The sequence below is a fragment of the Pteropus alecto genome, unplaced genomic scaffold, assembly GCF_000325575.1.
Source record: "Pteropus alecto unplaced genomic scaffold, ASM32557v1 scaffold76, whole genome shotgun sequence".
Taxonomy (NCBI): Eukaryota; Metazoa; Chordata; class Mammalia; order Chiroptera; family Pteropodidae; genus Pteropus; species Pteropus alecto.
In genome coordinates this window covers 31,294,110-31,311,188 of record NW_006443138.1, presented here as the reverse complement: position 1 = coordinate 31,311,188, position 17,079 = coordinate 31,294,110, and the positions used below count along the sequence as shown (strand labels likewise).

Here is a 17,079-nt window from a genome sequence, read left to right as displayed (position 1 = left end):
CTGCTTTCACTGTTATTCATTGTTGCAGAGGCCTTGGATTCCTTATAAAATGGAGAAAAAAGAGGAAGAAATATTACCATTTTTGGAGATATGATCTCTACTCAGAAAATAACATCCAAAAAAAACCAATAAGAACTAGTAATTAGTTCAAAAGGTGACTGGCTACAAAGAGAACATACAGAAGTTACTAGTTTTCTGTATGCCAACAATAACCAATTAGCAAATCAAGTAAAAAGATCTCTTTATAATAGCTACAAAAATTATTAAATTATTGGGAATAAATGTAAGTGAATAAAAGACCTCTCTGAAAAAGCCATAAAACGTGAATAATTGGAAAGTATACCATTTTCTTATATCATTAAAGAAACAAACTAATATTGTAAAATGTCAGTTCTTAGATGAATCTGACATGGTGTCACAGTGTTGACACATTTTATAGGAAGACATTTCAGACATTGACTATTGATCTTCCAAGTTCAGTGTTAAATACTGAACTTCAGACCTGGCTAATGAGGAAAATGATGGTTCCATTAACAAAAATGGGAAAGTAGAAGAAAAAGCTGTATTAAGAAAAATAACCAGCTCAGTTTTGGACATCCTTTAAGGGGCCAAGAAATCTCCAGCTGGAAATGTCTATCAGAATGTTGTGAGGGACTGACATTCAGAAGTATAATTCCCATAATACTTCAAATTTTAGTGCTTTAAGTTTTAGGAATGTGGAAAAATAGGAAATCTGTTGCTGATTTGCCTTGCCACATGAGAATAGTTTATTCTGTATAAAATACAAAAGGACTAGAGCTTTTGTGGAAATGTGAAAAGCTCAGGACAACTGTTACCTAGTATCTTCATTTAAATGTTGAATTTCAGTAATCAGTAGGTGATTTCCTTCCAGGGGATTCAGATTTCTTTAGCATCCTGAATTGATTGACCTAATTTATAAGCCGCTCTTGGAAAAATATTATAAGCTTAAGGAATGTAGTTTTTTTGTGGAAGAACTTGAGTTTAAGAGTCAGTTTTCAGTTTAAATTTCAACTCTGCCATGTTAATTTGAGTAAATGATTATTTTTGACCCTCAATTTCCTGTTTAGTATATTATGATAGTTCAGAGGGTTCTTATGAGGATTAAATGAGAGAACACATTTAAATCCTCTAGCTTAACACAAACATATAGTATTTAGGAAATGTGAGCTCCTTTCCCACACCATCTCCTCAGGTGGTAACTCTTCTCATAATAAGCCTGGGGGATTAAAATAGTCTCCCAGCCTATTGGTGCCAATGCTGAGAAAGCCCCTTGACCAAAAGTTGCTGCTTTCGATATTAATGCCCAGAGAAAAAAATAACTGACAGCTACTGCATAGATGCTATTAATTATACAGTTTAAGAGTTTAGAGGCATATAGCTTAAATGTCTCAGCAGCATTCCTAAATATGAGTACCAAAGATTATAACACATACTGTTAAATGTTATAAAATTGACCAATTATGCTGCCTTTTTGAAGAGTAATGATATTAAAAATGGAAAAGATCCTGAGAAAGATCACCTGATATACTATAGAAACACTTTTGATGATATAGTCTCTGATGGCATACCAGTGCACCAGATGTAACCAGATGTAAATAACCCAGCGCTTTAGTAGATCTGACCTCACTTTTAATTTTTTATTGTTTTTATTTTTCTTTGATACTTTTCACCTATTTTTTATATTTATTTTTTCTAACTTTTAAAAAATTAAATTTTTTTTGTTGGATATGTTTTTGGAAAATGCTTTAAGTCTTTTTAAATATAGAAAGAATTACTAGTTTGGCTTTAAGAAGGAAATATTAGGTGTCATGAATAAAAAAACTTGATACCTAAAATTCAAATCAGTCATTTATTTATCAAATATTTAAATGCTTACTAAATGAAAAGCATGATTCTAAATAGTAGGGGTGTAATAAAATCAAGTCCTTCATGGAACTTAATATCCTAGCTGGTTGAGTATGAGTTGTGTTTTTAAAAAACAACAAAAATATGGATTTTTTTCTTTTTTTAATTATGTATTATCATTATTTATACCTACAGCACCTGGTCTTCCTAGGTGGTCTCCCATCGAAGTACTAACCAGGCCCAACCCTGCTTAGCTTCCAAAATCAAACATTGGACTTGTTCAGGGTGGTGTGGCTGTAGACCATGGACTGTGGCTCTACTGGGGCATGAACCCAGGACCTTCTGTGTATAAAGCAGACGTGCTAACCGCTACACTATGGATCCGATCTTTTTTTTTTATTTATTTATTTTTATTTTTTACTTTTTCAATACAAGTGCTTTTCAACTTTTCTACTCTCCAGAATATTCACACAATTGTTTTACATTTTAGTAACATCTCATCATTCACAGTGATTTTCAGATTTTTGAGGGAGAGGATATAGAAGGTGTGGTTGTATGGAATGAACATGTTTACATTTATAATTGGAATCAATCTGATATAATGGAGAGCTGTAGGAGATGAGGCCTGAGAGAGAAATTTAGGTTCAAGTAAAAGAACCTTGAATGCCTGCTGAAGAACAAGGAATTTATCCTTTGGCTAATTTTCAAAACTTAATGGGTATAAAAATGACCCGGAGGATGTTGTTAAAATGCAGACTCTCAGCTCCATTTCCAGAGATTTTTATGTTGCTGTCAGGAATTGGCATTTAAATATGTGGCCCAGAGCAATCTTGATGTAGGTGGTCTGGGAACACACTGAGAAATACTGCTGCAGGCTTAGGTTTGTGTTAGAGAAGGAGAACTAGTGACAGCAAGGAGTGGAAACCAGGAGGTACTGCTTAACTTTCAAGTCTAGAAGTAGAAAGGCCTAAACCACCATAATAGCAAAAAAAGATGACAAAATGGCAAGAGCCTCATTCCAGAGATACTAAAAATGTAGAGCTCATAGGACTTCGTGACATACAGGTTGTGATGAGTGAATGGAAAGCAAGAGTCAAGAGTGACTTAAGGGTTACAGGGTTATGCAACTGGGTAGATGGATGATAGGTTGAAAGTACAGGATGAGGAACAGGTGATGGATGATGATAAATCTTGGAGTTTGAATTGCTGTGGGAATGCAAATGAACAGTTTTGAGTTGGGCTTAGGAGAGAGGTTGGGAAATAAACAGACAGCACATAGATCCCAGGTGGAGCAATGGATGTGGATATGTAGAATTAGAAGAAAAGCGGGCCAGGTAAACAAACTGAGGAGCATCAGATGTCATATGCAGGAAAAAAAAAAGATTGCTGAGAAAACATGGGGGAAAGCGGTCATATTGCGGGATAATAAGGAAAAGCCAAGGGAACAGAAAACCTGAAGAACAAAATAGTAATCTAATGTAACATCTAATGCTTCAAGGAATCAAAGTAGGAAGAGCACGGTGATCTTTAGATTTGGCAGTCAGGGTGTCATTTCTGACTTTTGCCAGAGTGGTTTCAGTGAATTGATAAAGGCAGAAAGCCAGATTATAATGGCTTGAAAAGTGAGAAATGAGTGTGCAATAAGAAACCAAAGGCAGTGTTCATGGCCTCTAAAGAAGCTGAGCTGTGTGAACTACTGGTGTTTTGATCTCTTGGAACAGATGTAAAATATTCAATAGCATGCAGTTTGAAATCAGTATACAGTTGGAGCCTTAATTTTTCTAATGTATAATGAGAGTTTTGTGAAAATAAACATTTATATAATTTTAGTTCTAGAGATACTTGTTTCTTAGCCCTTTGCAGTCTAACTTCTTGCCATCCAGTAATTTACAGTTTGGCAAACCCATGGAGGGGTGATGAAACACTCTGAAATTATAGAAGAAACAGAGTTACCCATACATGTAAAGCACACATATGCTTTAAATGGATTTTGCCATTTTAAAAGATTTTATTTCCAGCTTAATCCACAGAGTAAAAAATTATGAAAGGAAGGGAAGTTGTCAAGCAGGTGGCTAGAAAAGGATATTGACAAAAGATAGAAGGAAGGTGAAAAATAAGAGAACCAGGGTGAAAATGAAAAGGAAGTAGTTAAGCTTTTCTTCTACCAGATTTGGTCTTAGTTGCAGGCTGTTAGTTATTTTTCTCTATCCTTTTTCCTTGCCTGTCCAGATGCTTGCCAGGTTTAAGAGCTTTGGAATCCCTTTGAGGGTTGAAATTCTGTTTCACTACTATCAGCTGTTTGGTGGGCAAATTTTTTAGCCTCTTTGAACCTTCCATTTCCTATAAATGGGAAAAAAACATATACCTGAAGTTTACTTAGAATCACATTAGATGACCCAGGTAGAATGACTAGGGAAATGCCTAAAACAAAATAGGTGTTGGATAAATGATAGCTTTTTATCACTTCCCTAAATCTCACAATTTATGTGTTTTTTTTTTAAGGGAAATGAAAAACATTTAAATTCTGATTCATTGATCTTGAAATAGAGATTTCTAGTCTTGTGGTTTAAAGAGAGATGAAATAGAAATGTCTGATTTTTCTAACTAGACAAGACCCACATAGACATGACCTTGATGTTGACATCATAGTCGGCTTTTGGTTTCCTGCTTTCCAGCACTAGAATCTTAATATTTTCAGACTCCTTAGAGGCTGTTAGGTTCATGTGGACAGAAAATGCCCTTGCAAACTTATAAAATACTGATAGGTAAGCTGACATGCCAACTGCAATAATTTATACATATCTCCTTGGAAAAGCTGCATGGGGAGCCGGATTATAATCAGAAAGTTGTTTAAATTTAGAATCAAAGATTGTCACTGGGATGTTAGTGATTTGTAACATTATTGATCATAATTTACCTTACAAATTAGCATAAAGAATGTTAAAATCGTTGTTAATCCAGCCTCCCAGAGGTAAACAAGGAGTATTTGTAGATAATTCATTGATGGTACTGTGATCTTTATCCAGACATATAGTTTTTTTAAATTAAAAATGGAATCATCTTGTATAACTGTCTTAATAACTTGCTTTGCAAATCTTTATCATGTAAATCCATGTTAGTTGTGTAGGTTTCTGAATTGATTGATAATCTGGGCTGTTCTTCTGGTGTGTGACCTCCCTGGGAGCCATGATGGTGCTTCCTGCTTCCTTGTATCAGTGTACTTAGCAAAGCATGTGATTCATCATAGATCTCAGAGACTGTTTAATGAAAACACAGCAATAAAATGTGAAGCAAGGGCATAAGCCAGTACTAGCCTCACAATGGGTTCTGCGCCAACTGCCCAGATGTGTAGATAACTTTTTTCTTTTCCATTCATTGTAGGACCTACTAAATGAAGCAAAACAGAGACTCGGCAAGGTGGTAAAAGATACAACCAGGTACCAAGTGCTGCTGGATGGACTGGTCCTCCAGGTACCCTTATAGGCCAGGTCTACTGTAGTCTATAGCCACAATTCTTTCAAAGTTAAGATAAATTAGAGGCCAGCTCTGTTTGTCCTGTTTTCTCATTTTAGCTTTTCTCCTTTTGTCCTTTTCTTCATCTAATAGAAATGTGTACTGCATGAGAGAACAGTAATGTTTCTCTGATTGGTTCAGACTTTTAGGCTTCCCTGTGTTTAAATTGTCTTGTTAATCCTTTGTAACTCAGGGGTCAGATTTGCTTACAACCTTTAGTTTTAACTTTTAAAGCTTTAAATTAGCTTCCCTAATATGATTTCACCACTAAAATACTTGCTTTAGATATTAGGGTTTAGACCAAAAGCTATATACATTTTAACTCTTTACTGCTTTGCTATGAATTTTTATTTTACTCATGCTAATTACAGTAATATTTGACTTCAACTTAATTGATATAAGATAAAACTCCCATATAAATTTTGTTTGTACCACCAGAGCCCTGGGTATATTTATCTTGTTTGTGATATCAAGATCTTATTTCATGTTGTCACTGTATATGCTATCTTTTGGGGGAATTTATAAAGGGATATTTTTCAAAACTAGATGGAACTATCATAAAAACATTCTGTTTTGGCTTTGCTTTATTTTATAGTTAGCATTTCCTACTAATCGTATCTGATTATGTCATACAGGGTTTGTACCAGTTGTTGGAGCCCCGGATGATTGTTCGTTGCCGGAAACAGGATTTCCCTCTGGTTAAGGTAAAAGAGCTTAGAGGAAGAGATATTTTCTTTTTTTAAGATCAAAAAGTTAAGAGATGAAATGTATGTTCTGATAGATGACAGCTCACCCATGGGAATTAGATGAGTTTTAACACATTGTAGATACTCATTTAAGTGACCTCAGCCTCTAATCTCTTTTCTTAAAGAGGTCAAATTGCCAGCTGAGCTAGTAACTCTCTCCCTTTCTAGAGACTTTGTAATGCCATAATCTTCTGAACACATACCCACAGAGGCAGCACCTACCGGATTGGAGCAAAGATAGGCAACACTACCTTAATGAGGCAGACTGGTCTCAGACTAGCAAGGCTTGGCTCTAACCTAATACATTCCTATACCTAGAGAAAGAATGTGGGTATCAGAAAAGAGGTTGATCAGCAGTGAAACATAGCTGTAGTCCCAGGGGCAAGTATTGAGGTGCTCCTCCATGTCCTATCTAAGCGAGAAGATCCCCTGGTCTGAGGGATGACCTGCTGGCCCCATGGCAGGTATATATAGGTTGTAGTAGTAGGTGGGTGCTCTGGACTAAAGGAGCCTGAGGCTGGTAAACCTTGAGTCATAGAATATCCTCCCCTAGCTCTGATTCTGTGGTATCAAGTAACTCTTCAGATTAAAATTTTCCATGTAGCTTCCTTTCAGGCAAGGATGTGTGTGCTTAGTCCCTTAGCAGTCACATTTCTCATAAATTAATACATTTATAATACATAATACATTTCCATTTTTATTATAATTTGTCTCCCCAAATAACTTGTCTTCTAGGAAAGAATTTGCCAGCTGGATTACTTAGGCATTCTTTCCTTTTAGTTTCTACAACAAATTAGTAAATTGTGGTTCTTGTTTACAAACTCCATCAGTAACGTGGATCTATGTTTGTGATGACGGCCTCATTTATGAACCTATATAACAGCTAGACATACAGAGAATTCACCAGAGCTATAATCCAAGCTGCCAGTTGGCCTTTTCAAGATGACATGATTGTATTGTTAGGTGTGTCAAGCAAATTTCTTCCTGAAACAGTACAGTGTCGGCATCCAGTAGAGAGCATGACTAGCTCTCACAGTGCTGCTAAATTAGATTTGAGGAGCAGGGAAGAGTTGAATATATGCATATAAATCTCTTCAACTAGTAATATTGTCAGAGAAAAATATGAAAGTTCCTTCAAGAAAATGTTATTTACATTTGTACTAAAGTGTGCATAATATTGTTCAAAGGTAGGACTTATCACTAATTATGTTTTATCACACTAATTGCACTATAGTAGTTAAAAACTCACTTGCATCTTTTTTCCCAATGAGCTCATTTCTTTTTAAAATTGTTAAAATGTACATAACATAAATTTAACCATTTTAAAGGTATACTTGCTCTAAGTACATGCACATCGTTGTGCAAACCATCACCACCATCCGTTTCCAAAACATTTTCATATTCCTGTTAAACACTAATTCTCCATTAAACACTATTTCTTCATTCCCTCCATCCATAGCCCCTGGCAACCACTATTCTTTCTGTCTCTGTGAATTTCACTACTCTAGGTACCTCATATACGTGAAATCATAAATATTTTTTGTGACTTAGTTCACTTAGCATAATGTCCTCAAGATTCATCTTGTGTTGTAGCATGTGTCAGAATTCCCTCCCTTTTTAAGGCTGAGTAACTGTCCATTATATGTACATACCACATTTTGTTTATCCATTCATCTGTCAAGAGACACTTAGGCTGTTGTGAATAATGCTATGAACATGGTGTACAAATAATCTGTTCAAGTATCTGCTTTTACTTATTTGGATGTACCCAGATGTAGAATTGTTGGATCATTTAGCAACTCTGTTTAATTTTGGGGGGAATTGCCATAGTTTTCCACAGTGGCTACACCATTTTACATTCCCACCAGCAATTCATCTATTCTCTTACTTGAAATAAATAGGAATATCTTTGCTTGTATAGTTTGTTGATTTTTTTTTTAATACCTGCTTCATAGTTTCTGCTAAAGCCTGTCATTATTTTCTGCTTTTCCAGGCTGCAGTGCAAAAAGCAATCCCTATGTACAAAATTGCCATCAAAAAAGATGTTGATGTCCAAATTGATCAGGAGGCCTACCTGCCTGAGGAAATGTAAGGAGTATTTCTGCTTTTAACATCTGGCTTTCTCTCATTGGGAGAACGTTCTTTATTCTGGGCCTTGTTTTCTCCAAGGCACTCATCGTCACAAGGATAGCATTATGTCTGTATTCCACTTGCAGTGTTCCTTTGCAGTCTTTCCCTGTTGGCCGGGTAGATATACTCTAAACCTCTATCTTCTGATGGTCAGTTCTTTATGCAGAGGAGGAGCACTAATTCTGTACCCAGAACTCAAAGCTGGGTCCACATCTCTGTATCACATGCTGAGGAATATAATCTCTATCTCTAAGTAGTTACTATTAAAAACAAGAGAAGTCATACGTAACTAACAGTTGGGTTCCTTGGATGTAGAATTGCAAACATCAATGATACTTCTGTTGATGGTGAGAAAATGACAGATTTCTTCAGCATTCCTAGTAAACTTCATGCAATTGCGACTGGCAGCGAGAACTCCTGACAAGGGTAGAGCCAGGGTCATTTCTCTGTTGCACCTATCTGCTGCCGCCTGGGATCGCCACTGACTGACATTGCAGAGTCCTTGGGACACAGGAACTGAGTTGAAAGAGCACCAGACTTGAAGCTGTAAGACCTGTTGCCGGCCATAGGACTTTGAGGCTAACTTCTATCATCTGTAAAATGGAGTCTTTGATTTTGCTTTTTTGTTTCATAAAGTAAGGAAAGAGATGGAAATGCTTTTTAAACTGAGGAGGTTTGTAAGTAAGTGAAAAATACTCGAGCATAACTGTTAAATTTAGGTTTGATTCTTCACTCAGCCATGTACTAACTAGCGAGGTAGTCTTAGACTAGTTATTTAATCTCACTTGATTTCCTCTTTTTAAATTGGGATAACAACACCTACCTCACAGAACTCTTGGAAGCTGAGATGAAATAATATCTGTATAGCACTTAACACAATGCCTGGTACATGCTCAGGGCTCAGTATACATAGTAGTTCAAATGATTATCTTGACGATTAAGCAGACGAGATGTAAAACACTTGGTTCATGCTCTGGTAAATAATAGGCTTCAGTCAAGACCACTGTTCCTGAAACTTTTGGGACCAGATGTTTTGAATTTCAGTATTTAGAAAAGTTAATAAAGTACATATACCACATGTAACATAATATCCCCAACAGGGTGTGAAATAGCATCCCTGTAATCAAATATACTAATATTTCTGAATGGAAATATGAGGGATAAATAAATAAGTATAGATTTGTTAGTCACATACTGCGAAATGACTAGATGTCAATGCAGGTTTTGGTGTCACGTGAATTAAATTTTTTGTTTTCAGAGTTTTTTTAATTTCATGATTGCAGCTAAGGGACTGTGGGCTTATTCCAGTACAAATTTAAAGTGGAATTTTAAGTATTATTATTTTAGTCAATAAATTTGTAATTTTATTCAACCTTTTTAATCCTATAAAATGGTGAGAATACCAAAACTCCCCGTAGAGTTACTGGGAAGACAGAAGTTCTGGAAAGCTCAGGGTTTTATGTTAGTCCCTGACATACAGGAGGCGTTCTCCCATGGGGTTAGAATTTCAGCAAAGAACCAACTATGCCCTTACGAATGACAAAGTCTGTTAAGAGAAACCAAAGATAGGTGAAATGAAGAAATGGTGGGAAGAAGGATGAATAAGAAAACAATATTGTCATAGTCCATTAAAATTTTCCAAAGAAAATTGGCAAAACTTGACCCAGCATTTGTCTCATAGCCTGCTTATTTCAAGAAATATTTGATAAAATGAAATTATGTAGCAAAAGAATTTCATTCCTGGGGCTCTAAATAATAGAATTTTACCTATTTACCTAATGCCTCTAAGTGCTGAGAAACTGCGAGGAAAGAAATGATATAAGTTAGGTATGGCTAGAGGCAGGACTTTGTGAGCGGGAGTTTGGCACAAGGTTGCAATGGAACCTTTTATCTGGTACACAACTTGGCCTTATCAATACCCTTGGTAATTAGCAGGATTGGACCTTGAGGAAACATTCAGATGAGGACTCTGTTGATTTGCAAACCTGGATCAAACCCCCACCCTTCTCATTTTGTTGGGGAGGTTGTTAGAATTAAATTAGGTGCTATAACAGAAAATCAAATTGGCAGAGCAATCACTTGGTAAATGACAGTTATCACCATACCTTAAATCCTAAGAAACTTTCTGAATTAATTTTAAGCTTATTGCTTACGTTTATTGGTCCCTTGTAGTACTTAGACACTCCACATACCAAAATGGCTTTCCTCCAGGGAATAAAGTAATTGCAGCATGTGTATGTCTTCTTCAAATCTATAAAAATTGTTATTTCCTCTGTTCTTTGTAGAGCTGGTGGAGTTGAGATCTATAATGGAGATCGTAAAATAAAGGTTTCCAATACCCTGGAAAGCCGGCTGGATCTCATAGCCCAGCAGGTGAGTGTGGGAACACTTCTCGTTAGTTGGTCTGTTACTTTGAAGTGATAAAGAGAACTCACATCCATTCACAAGTATTTGGGATTTGTTGCTCTCTTTCCACATTTTTTGACATTTTCTTTAAAGGAATGGGGGTTAGGTATTTAGTGGCATTTACTGAAGCAATGCCATTTACATGAGGGAAGATTTGGTGTCAGAACAAGTGTTTTGTTCATCTAGGATTTTATTGTATACATTTAGTACATGTGTTGCTGTCTGAAGTTCTTTTTCCAGCAAGAATGATGGGAACTAGCATACTTATTTAAAGTATTTTAAATAGGGCTGCTGGTTTTTCATATGTTCCCACATTTACACAAATAAACTCTAGGAAACAAGGCAGGAAAATTCAGTCGTTTAAAAGTACTGGACGTCTTCCAGTAGTGGTAGTTCACTACTGCTACTTTGTCTTGAGCTAGAGCTAAAGCACTTTGTCATTGAGTATTAATCACCTCATAATTTAACTGTCGATCTCTTGTGCCCTATAGAGTAGCCACTAGCTACAAATGGATATTTAAATTAAGTAAAGTAAAATTAAAAATTAAGTTCCTCAGTCTCAAGCCACAATTCAAATGCACAGTTACCACATGAGGCTAGTGGCTACTCTGTTAAACAGTGCAGCCTTAGAAGTTTTGAGATTAAACCCTAAGAATTTTTCAGTTGCCATAACGAGTGCCTTAGCACAAACTTGCATTATAAGTTTTGTGCTTGATACATAGTAGGCATTTAATAAATATTTGTTGAAAAAAGAATGTAGGTGATCAGAATATTATGATGAGGTAATATAAATATAGTTAATGGATTCTTCTCCCTACATCACAATATAACAAGCCTTAGATAGTAATGGCTTTAGTTTTTTTTGTTGTTTTTTTTTTCTTTGTCTTCTTTAAGCAGTTAGTCTTAACCCCAAATTTGTGATTGGTTAAGTTTCCTACCAAGGATTCCATTATAGTGTTTCAGATAAGTAAAGGAGAGATTTGATGCACTTAGCTTTGTGAATTCTTTCCTAGCCATAGAGGGGTTAATGACTTGCCACCTATGGTTCAGATGTGCAGTTCTTTCCAAGTTCTAACAGTTGACAACGCTTATTTATTAAAGATCTTATTTCTTCACAGATGATGCCAGAAGTACGGGGAGCCTTGTTTGGTGCAAACGCCAACAGGAAGTTTTTGGACTAAGCCTGTGGGAGGTGGAGTTCACGTACTGCTATGATGTGGAAGTTTCTGATATTTGAAGAAACAAGATTATCTGTGTAGCTTCCTTTTTGCTCTTCTAATATTCTGTATTTATCAGTGGATGTCCTTCTGTAGCTAATGCACTTAATATAATTGTTAACAATGAGAGAAAGTTTCGCTTAAAGTCAGGAAACCTACATTTAGCTTAAGGAACACAGTTTTCTGTTGGTTCTGCAGCATGATAAGGAAATCAGGTGGCAGTTGCATGGACTTCACCCGGTCTTCTGCTCTCCCTCTGGTTCTAGTTATCTGTTCTAGAGGGTCATGTGTATGGTATTCTCTGCCATTATGTCTCTGCTCTTTAGGCTTAAAATGCATGTGGGGCATGCATTCTTTCTAGCTGTAGTAGCTTCAGTGTTTCCTGTCTGGGCCTAGAGGTGTTCCTTATCTGTAAATGTGGTTTAAAATTTAAGCCATGATGCTCTATTTATTAAAACAAGGTTTACGTGAAATCCATTATAATTTATTATGCAAGGCACTGTAAGCTTATGGTTTGAGAGGATAAATGCTTACTAAAGTATCTAGAAGAAATGTCATTTTCCAAATCCCTGTAGCATTTGCTGGTTGACAGTTGTCAGTACTTGAAACCATTAACCCTCCCTGTGTCCTCTGGCACTTCCTGCTTATTTTTACCAGACCCTCACCCAGAAGTGTTCCTCCAGCCAGTTACGGTCTTCCACACATGCCACACACAAGTATTCAATATTACCTGTCCTCTAGAAGTTTTGACAGCTTTATTGAGGAAATAGTTTTACTAGCTTTGGCAGAGTCAGAAAAAAAACTAGGGTTTTTTTTGTTTTGTTTTGTTTCTTGATGAAGGAGGAGGGGTTACTTTGTGTTAGGCCTAAACCCTTTCACAAATGTCCTTTTCTTCCTCCCACTCCTCATTCTTTTTTTCCTCAGATAACTTTTAATAGCTGCCCAAGGTCTTGCAGGTAATAAGTGGAAGAGCTGGTATTTTAACTCCGGTCCATCTCTAGAGCCAATACTCAAATGCAGTCCTCTTAATTAAGAAGGAGGCTAGTAAGGCTATTTTTTCATTAACATAAGTTTTATGTTAGGTAAGGACTAATGGAAATACCAACTCCTGGAAAGGTATTTTTTCTTAGGACTTGACCCCACATGTCTGATACCATTTCTCTTCTCTGTACATAGCAGTCTTATGGGGGAAGGATCGAGGTACATGGGAACTGTCACAGCATACTCAGTCCCTCAAGATGATGCAATTATGAAGTGATAGGTAGAAGCAAGACTTAAAACCCAGTGTAACTCACAAAGTAGCCACCTTGTGGCTGTTCTCTACCCTTTTGAGTAATAATTTGAAGAGTGAGTGATAGAAACGTGTAGCAGTGTACATTTTCATGTCCTTTGGTTCTGAAATGGACAGAAAAGTAGATGACAGATTATTCATTGCAGCCTGTCTGCTTTTTTCACTAATTACTAGATGAGATTTTGACTAGTCGACTTTATTTCAGTGTTTCATAGACATTGGTCTCTAAGAGCCCGTGTTCCAGACGGAGGATATAAGGCAGGGTGGCTGCCCTGACTTTGCCCAGGCTGCTCAGTTTGAGTTGGCCTTACCCCTCAGCCATCTACAATTTGAAAGGATTTGCTTGATTTCAAATTAGGTGCTTACTTTTAGGGCTTTCACGGTCCCTTGATCCTCCTTTTTTCCAAAACGAGTGCCAGGACCAACTAAGTTATTTAATACAAAGAATTAACAAAACAATCCTCCAACTGACTCACGTATGCTGAGTTTGAGTGAAATGTAAAATGTAGAAGCAACTCTTCCATCTTTGCTGTCTGTTAAGGCCCTACAATTAATACAGCCAAAGCATTTATTGTTTTTGTAGAAAAGTTGGTGATTAGGGGCTGCTGAAGGGAGGACAGGACTGTAGTCAGCTTGCTTATTAGAAAAAGTTTGTTTCTTCTGAGACTGAGGTAGCGCTACAAGTTAGAGGACAAAATATAACATGATAGGTCAGCTTGCTTTCCCTCTCTAGTCTAAGTAGATTGGGCTAGCAGATGGCAGCCAGTGAAGGGACTTGAGCTCCAGCTATATCTACTCAAAACACTTTAAGATACGTTCTCCAATACCAATGAAGTAGACACCTTGGGCAATCCCAAAGAGCGGGGCTATGACGAGGGCTCGACAGCCTGCTCCCCTCACAAAGGCAGATGGTCCCTCCTGGATCCAGAGTTTCCTGGGAGAAAGAAGAAGCTTGTGATTGTACAGAAGCCCCACTGCAAGTGGTACTCAGTGATGTGCTCTCCAACATTGTATGTCTTCTTTGAGAGCATGTGTCACTTCCCACACCAATAGCAGGACCCTGGGTGTCTGGGAGCTATACCTCCATTGTACATATGTGTTTGGTTACTAAGCAGTTGGGTTCTGGGTGTGGATAATTGGCTCAGTTTGCTAGACTCTGGGAGAAAGATCCCATAGGGATTCAAAGAAGAAAAAAGCTCCCAGTACAACCTGATTCTGTTGACAGGTGAGGGAAAAGAAAAGATTTCAAAGCAATCCAGAGCCCAGCGTAGTCCAGCGATAACCTTGTTTTCTAGATGGGTGAAGGTGGACAGCAAAGCAAGGGGAACTGTCCTAGGCACACCTCTGTAAAGGGCTCTCACCTGGCACAGTCAGTGATCCCACTGTAGCTGTCCTCACCCAGGCCTTTCTTGAGGGTTTGGATTCGAGTTTTCAAAACTAAATCAAGCAAAAGTTAAAATAAGTAGGGAACATTTGCTTTTGGTGTTCTTCCTCAACATGAAATGGTCCTGTTTCCTTTTAGAACCAACCAGTATACAAAAAACTGAATCCTGAGGCCAGCTTTTTCATTGTAGGATTTGTAATTGAAGATCTTCCCCTCTTTAGGCCTCATTTAAATAAGATGAAGGAATTAGAAACCACATGATTCCTTAGGTCACGCATGCTATGGAGAGGTCTAGCTGTGCTAGAGGAGCTGGCTGTAACCTTAAAGGTAGGGGAAGCATTATCTTACACTATTTAGCTCCTGCCTTTAGCACTGAGTTTTAAAATACCAGCACTCATTTATAACTGATGCTCACAACTTGACTAGGGGGTAAAACTAATGAAATCAGCACCTAGAAGTTGAGGATTTGTCAGTGATAAGAAATAGGGTGAAAAAAATAGAATGAAGGTCTCCGACTCCACTTTACGTGGGAGGATCTTTGATGGGTTTCTGAGTTCTCAAGTTGGGGCTGTTTCCTCTATCCTAAAAGTGCAAAATTACTATTCATCCTGTAACGACTATACAGGTGCCTAATTTGTAAAGCAAGTCAACACTTGAAACCCGTACATCTCCAATGCACTTACCATCCAGGGGTGTTACTGTGACAGCAGCTATGGAACCTGCAACACAGCCTGACAAAAAGGAATGAGCAAAGGAAGCCTTCCCAGTAAGCTCGTTGAACCCAAGGCTGTTAAGGTTGGCAAACAGTGGGAAGTAGATGATGGAGAAGGGAATATCTCTGCAGAAGAAGAAGAAACACCGAGCTACGTGCTACTCTGGGGCTTCTATCCAAGGTCATACAGTCAGCCCATGAACTAGAGGGCCCACCAGATGCATCAGAGACAAGCCTAAAATTCTGTATTCCTGCCTTAGCGCCCCATGATAATGCAGGGTGACAGACGGCATAAGCAGTAAGTTCAATTTGCTTTCTACCCTTCCAGCTCATTCTGTCCTCCCAGCACCTGCAGCTTCTTAATGAGCCAGATGCAAATTCAAAGACTGTTGATGTGTTATATAAAAGTGGGTAGGCAGGCTAAGGGAAGAGTTAATAAGTAGAGTAAGTGGCTGGTGAAGAGCTAGCTATAAGCTAAGTGTTGAGAGGGTGAGAGGGACAGGAAGGCGAAGTTCATTCATCTATTGCCCAAGTGGTAGAAAATTGTCCAGGGCCTTAGACACTTCTACTTTAAGCATTTTGGCCAAGTAGCAAAGTAAAATAGGGAGTATATCCACTCATTTACTTACAGATGATCCACAGTCCTTTGTACACAGGGCATTTTACCTGCGTTTGGGCCATAGAACACCCAATACTCATGAGCTTGGCCACTGGAGAAGGCCTAAAACTAATCTTCCAGGTACCCTGCCCAATTCTGAGAAAAATCAGAAACAGTTTGAGTATTCTAGGAAGAACACAGGCAAGTTGAGAAAGCAGTCTCTCTGGCCCTCTGTTCCCACTCCCTTTTCATTGGTGCCCTTCTGTGTCCCAAGTTCAGGAAGCCTTACCTGAGGAGAGTGGCACCAAGGCCCTTATAGAGACCAGGCAGGCCCTGAGTGTGAAGCAGCTCCCAGGCAATGAGGGTGGCAGATGGGCGCTTGTGTGTGGAAGCCTCGCAAGCCGAGCCAATAGCGTAGGACCTGGAGGAGGAAGGTACTGAGGCCGAACCCTGATGGACTGCTGAAAGGGAAAGAACAGACCGCATCACAACCCAGGCCTCACTAGACACTGCAAAAACACTCGCAAGAGTATGATTCCAAGTTCCTATCTCTGGGATAACTCAGAGAAGGTGGACACTCCTACTAGAATTCTGAGGATTGTCCTAATTTTAGAACATTTATTTTTGACTCCAAGAAAACCTTTATAAGATCTATATTGTCTAACGAGCTGTCCCCACTGCATAGGATGGTTCCCCAGCCATTCCCTGCCTGGCTCTCTTTCTCATAGGAAGCTATAGTAGTGACCCTACTCCCCAGTTCCTTATCATCTTGTGAAAACTGATCTGTCTTCCATTTATAAACCGTCTCTGAACCTATTTCATAGTTCCATCCTATTAGCACTTTGGGACATAGGAATCCCATATATCTTGTCTCTGATGTGTAAAGCAGCAAATTATTTTTGTTAAGAACTATCCGCTTCAGACCTATGGAGCCTCCTTTCTCTAGTATTCCAAGATTAGGTGAACATGCACTTTTTACCCTTCACTGTTTTACAGAATTTGATTCTTGAGATGTCAGCCCATTTTAGTTGAATAATTCAGAGCTCATAATATGAGCTCATTAATAAATAGAATAGATTTTTTCCCCTGAGCATATTAAATACAAGCATGTCAAATGTGGATGAGTCCTGTTAATGACCACAAAATTCAATGCACTGAAATTGTGTGAAAATCAATTTTCTTAATTGAGAAAATTGATTTGAGAAGTGTTTGAGAA

The 17,079-nt window shown here is 38.0% G+C and overlaps 2 protein-coding genes and 1 pseudogene across 2 annotated transcripts in view; 1 reads left to right on the top strand and 2 right to left on the bottom strand.

Moving 5' to 3' along the window:
* ATP6V1E1 (ATPase H+ transporting V1 subunit E1) overlaps nucleotides 1-12,355 on the top strand; it is a 20,963-nt gene extending 8,608 nt beyond the window's left edge. Inside the window, exons 5-9 of the mRNA XM_006923909.3 lie at nucleotides 5,248-5,337; nucleotides 6,015-6,083; nucleotides 8,119-8,213; nucleotides 10,541-10,628; nucleotides 11,780-12,355. Coding sequence (XP_006923971.1) covers nucleotides 5,248-5,337; nucleotides 6,015-6,083; nucleotides 8,119-8,213; nucleotides 10,541-10,628; nucleotides 11,780-11,842 — 405 coding nt within the window. The 3' untranslated portion in view covers nucleotides 11,843-12,355. The remainder of the gene's footprint in view (nucleotides 1-5,247; nucleotides 5,338-6,014; nucleotides 6,084-8,118; nucleotides 8,214-10,540; nucleotides 10,629-11,779) is intronic.
* On the bottom strand, nucleotides 2,053-2,168 carry LOC112472448 (annotated as a pseudogene).
* Nucleotides 12,356-13,894: 1,539 nt separating the features above from the next.
* The window catches only part of SLC25A18 (solute carrier family 25 member 18), a 13,717-nt gene continuing 10,532 nt past the window's right edge, over nucleotides 13,895-17,079 (bottom strand). Inside the window, exons 4-7 of the mRNA XM_025041082.1 lie at nucleotides 16,153-16,324; nucleotides 15,237-15,391; nucleotides 14,531-14,606; nucleotides 13,895-14,103 (exon numbers count right to left, since the gene is read on the bottom strand). Coding sequence (XP_024896850.1) covers nucleotides 13,962-14,103; nucleotides 14,531-14,606; nucleotides 15,237-15,391; nucleotides 16,153-16,324 — 545 coding nt within the window. The 3' untranslated portion in view covers nucleotides 13,895-13,961. The remainder of the gene's footprint in view (nucleotides 14,104-14,530; nucleotides 14,607-15,236; nucleotides 15,392-16,152; nucleotides 16,325-17,079) is intronic.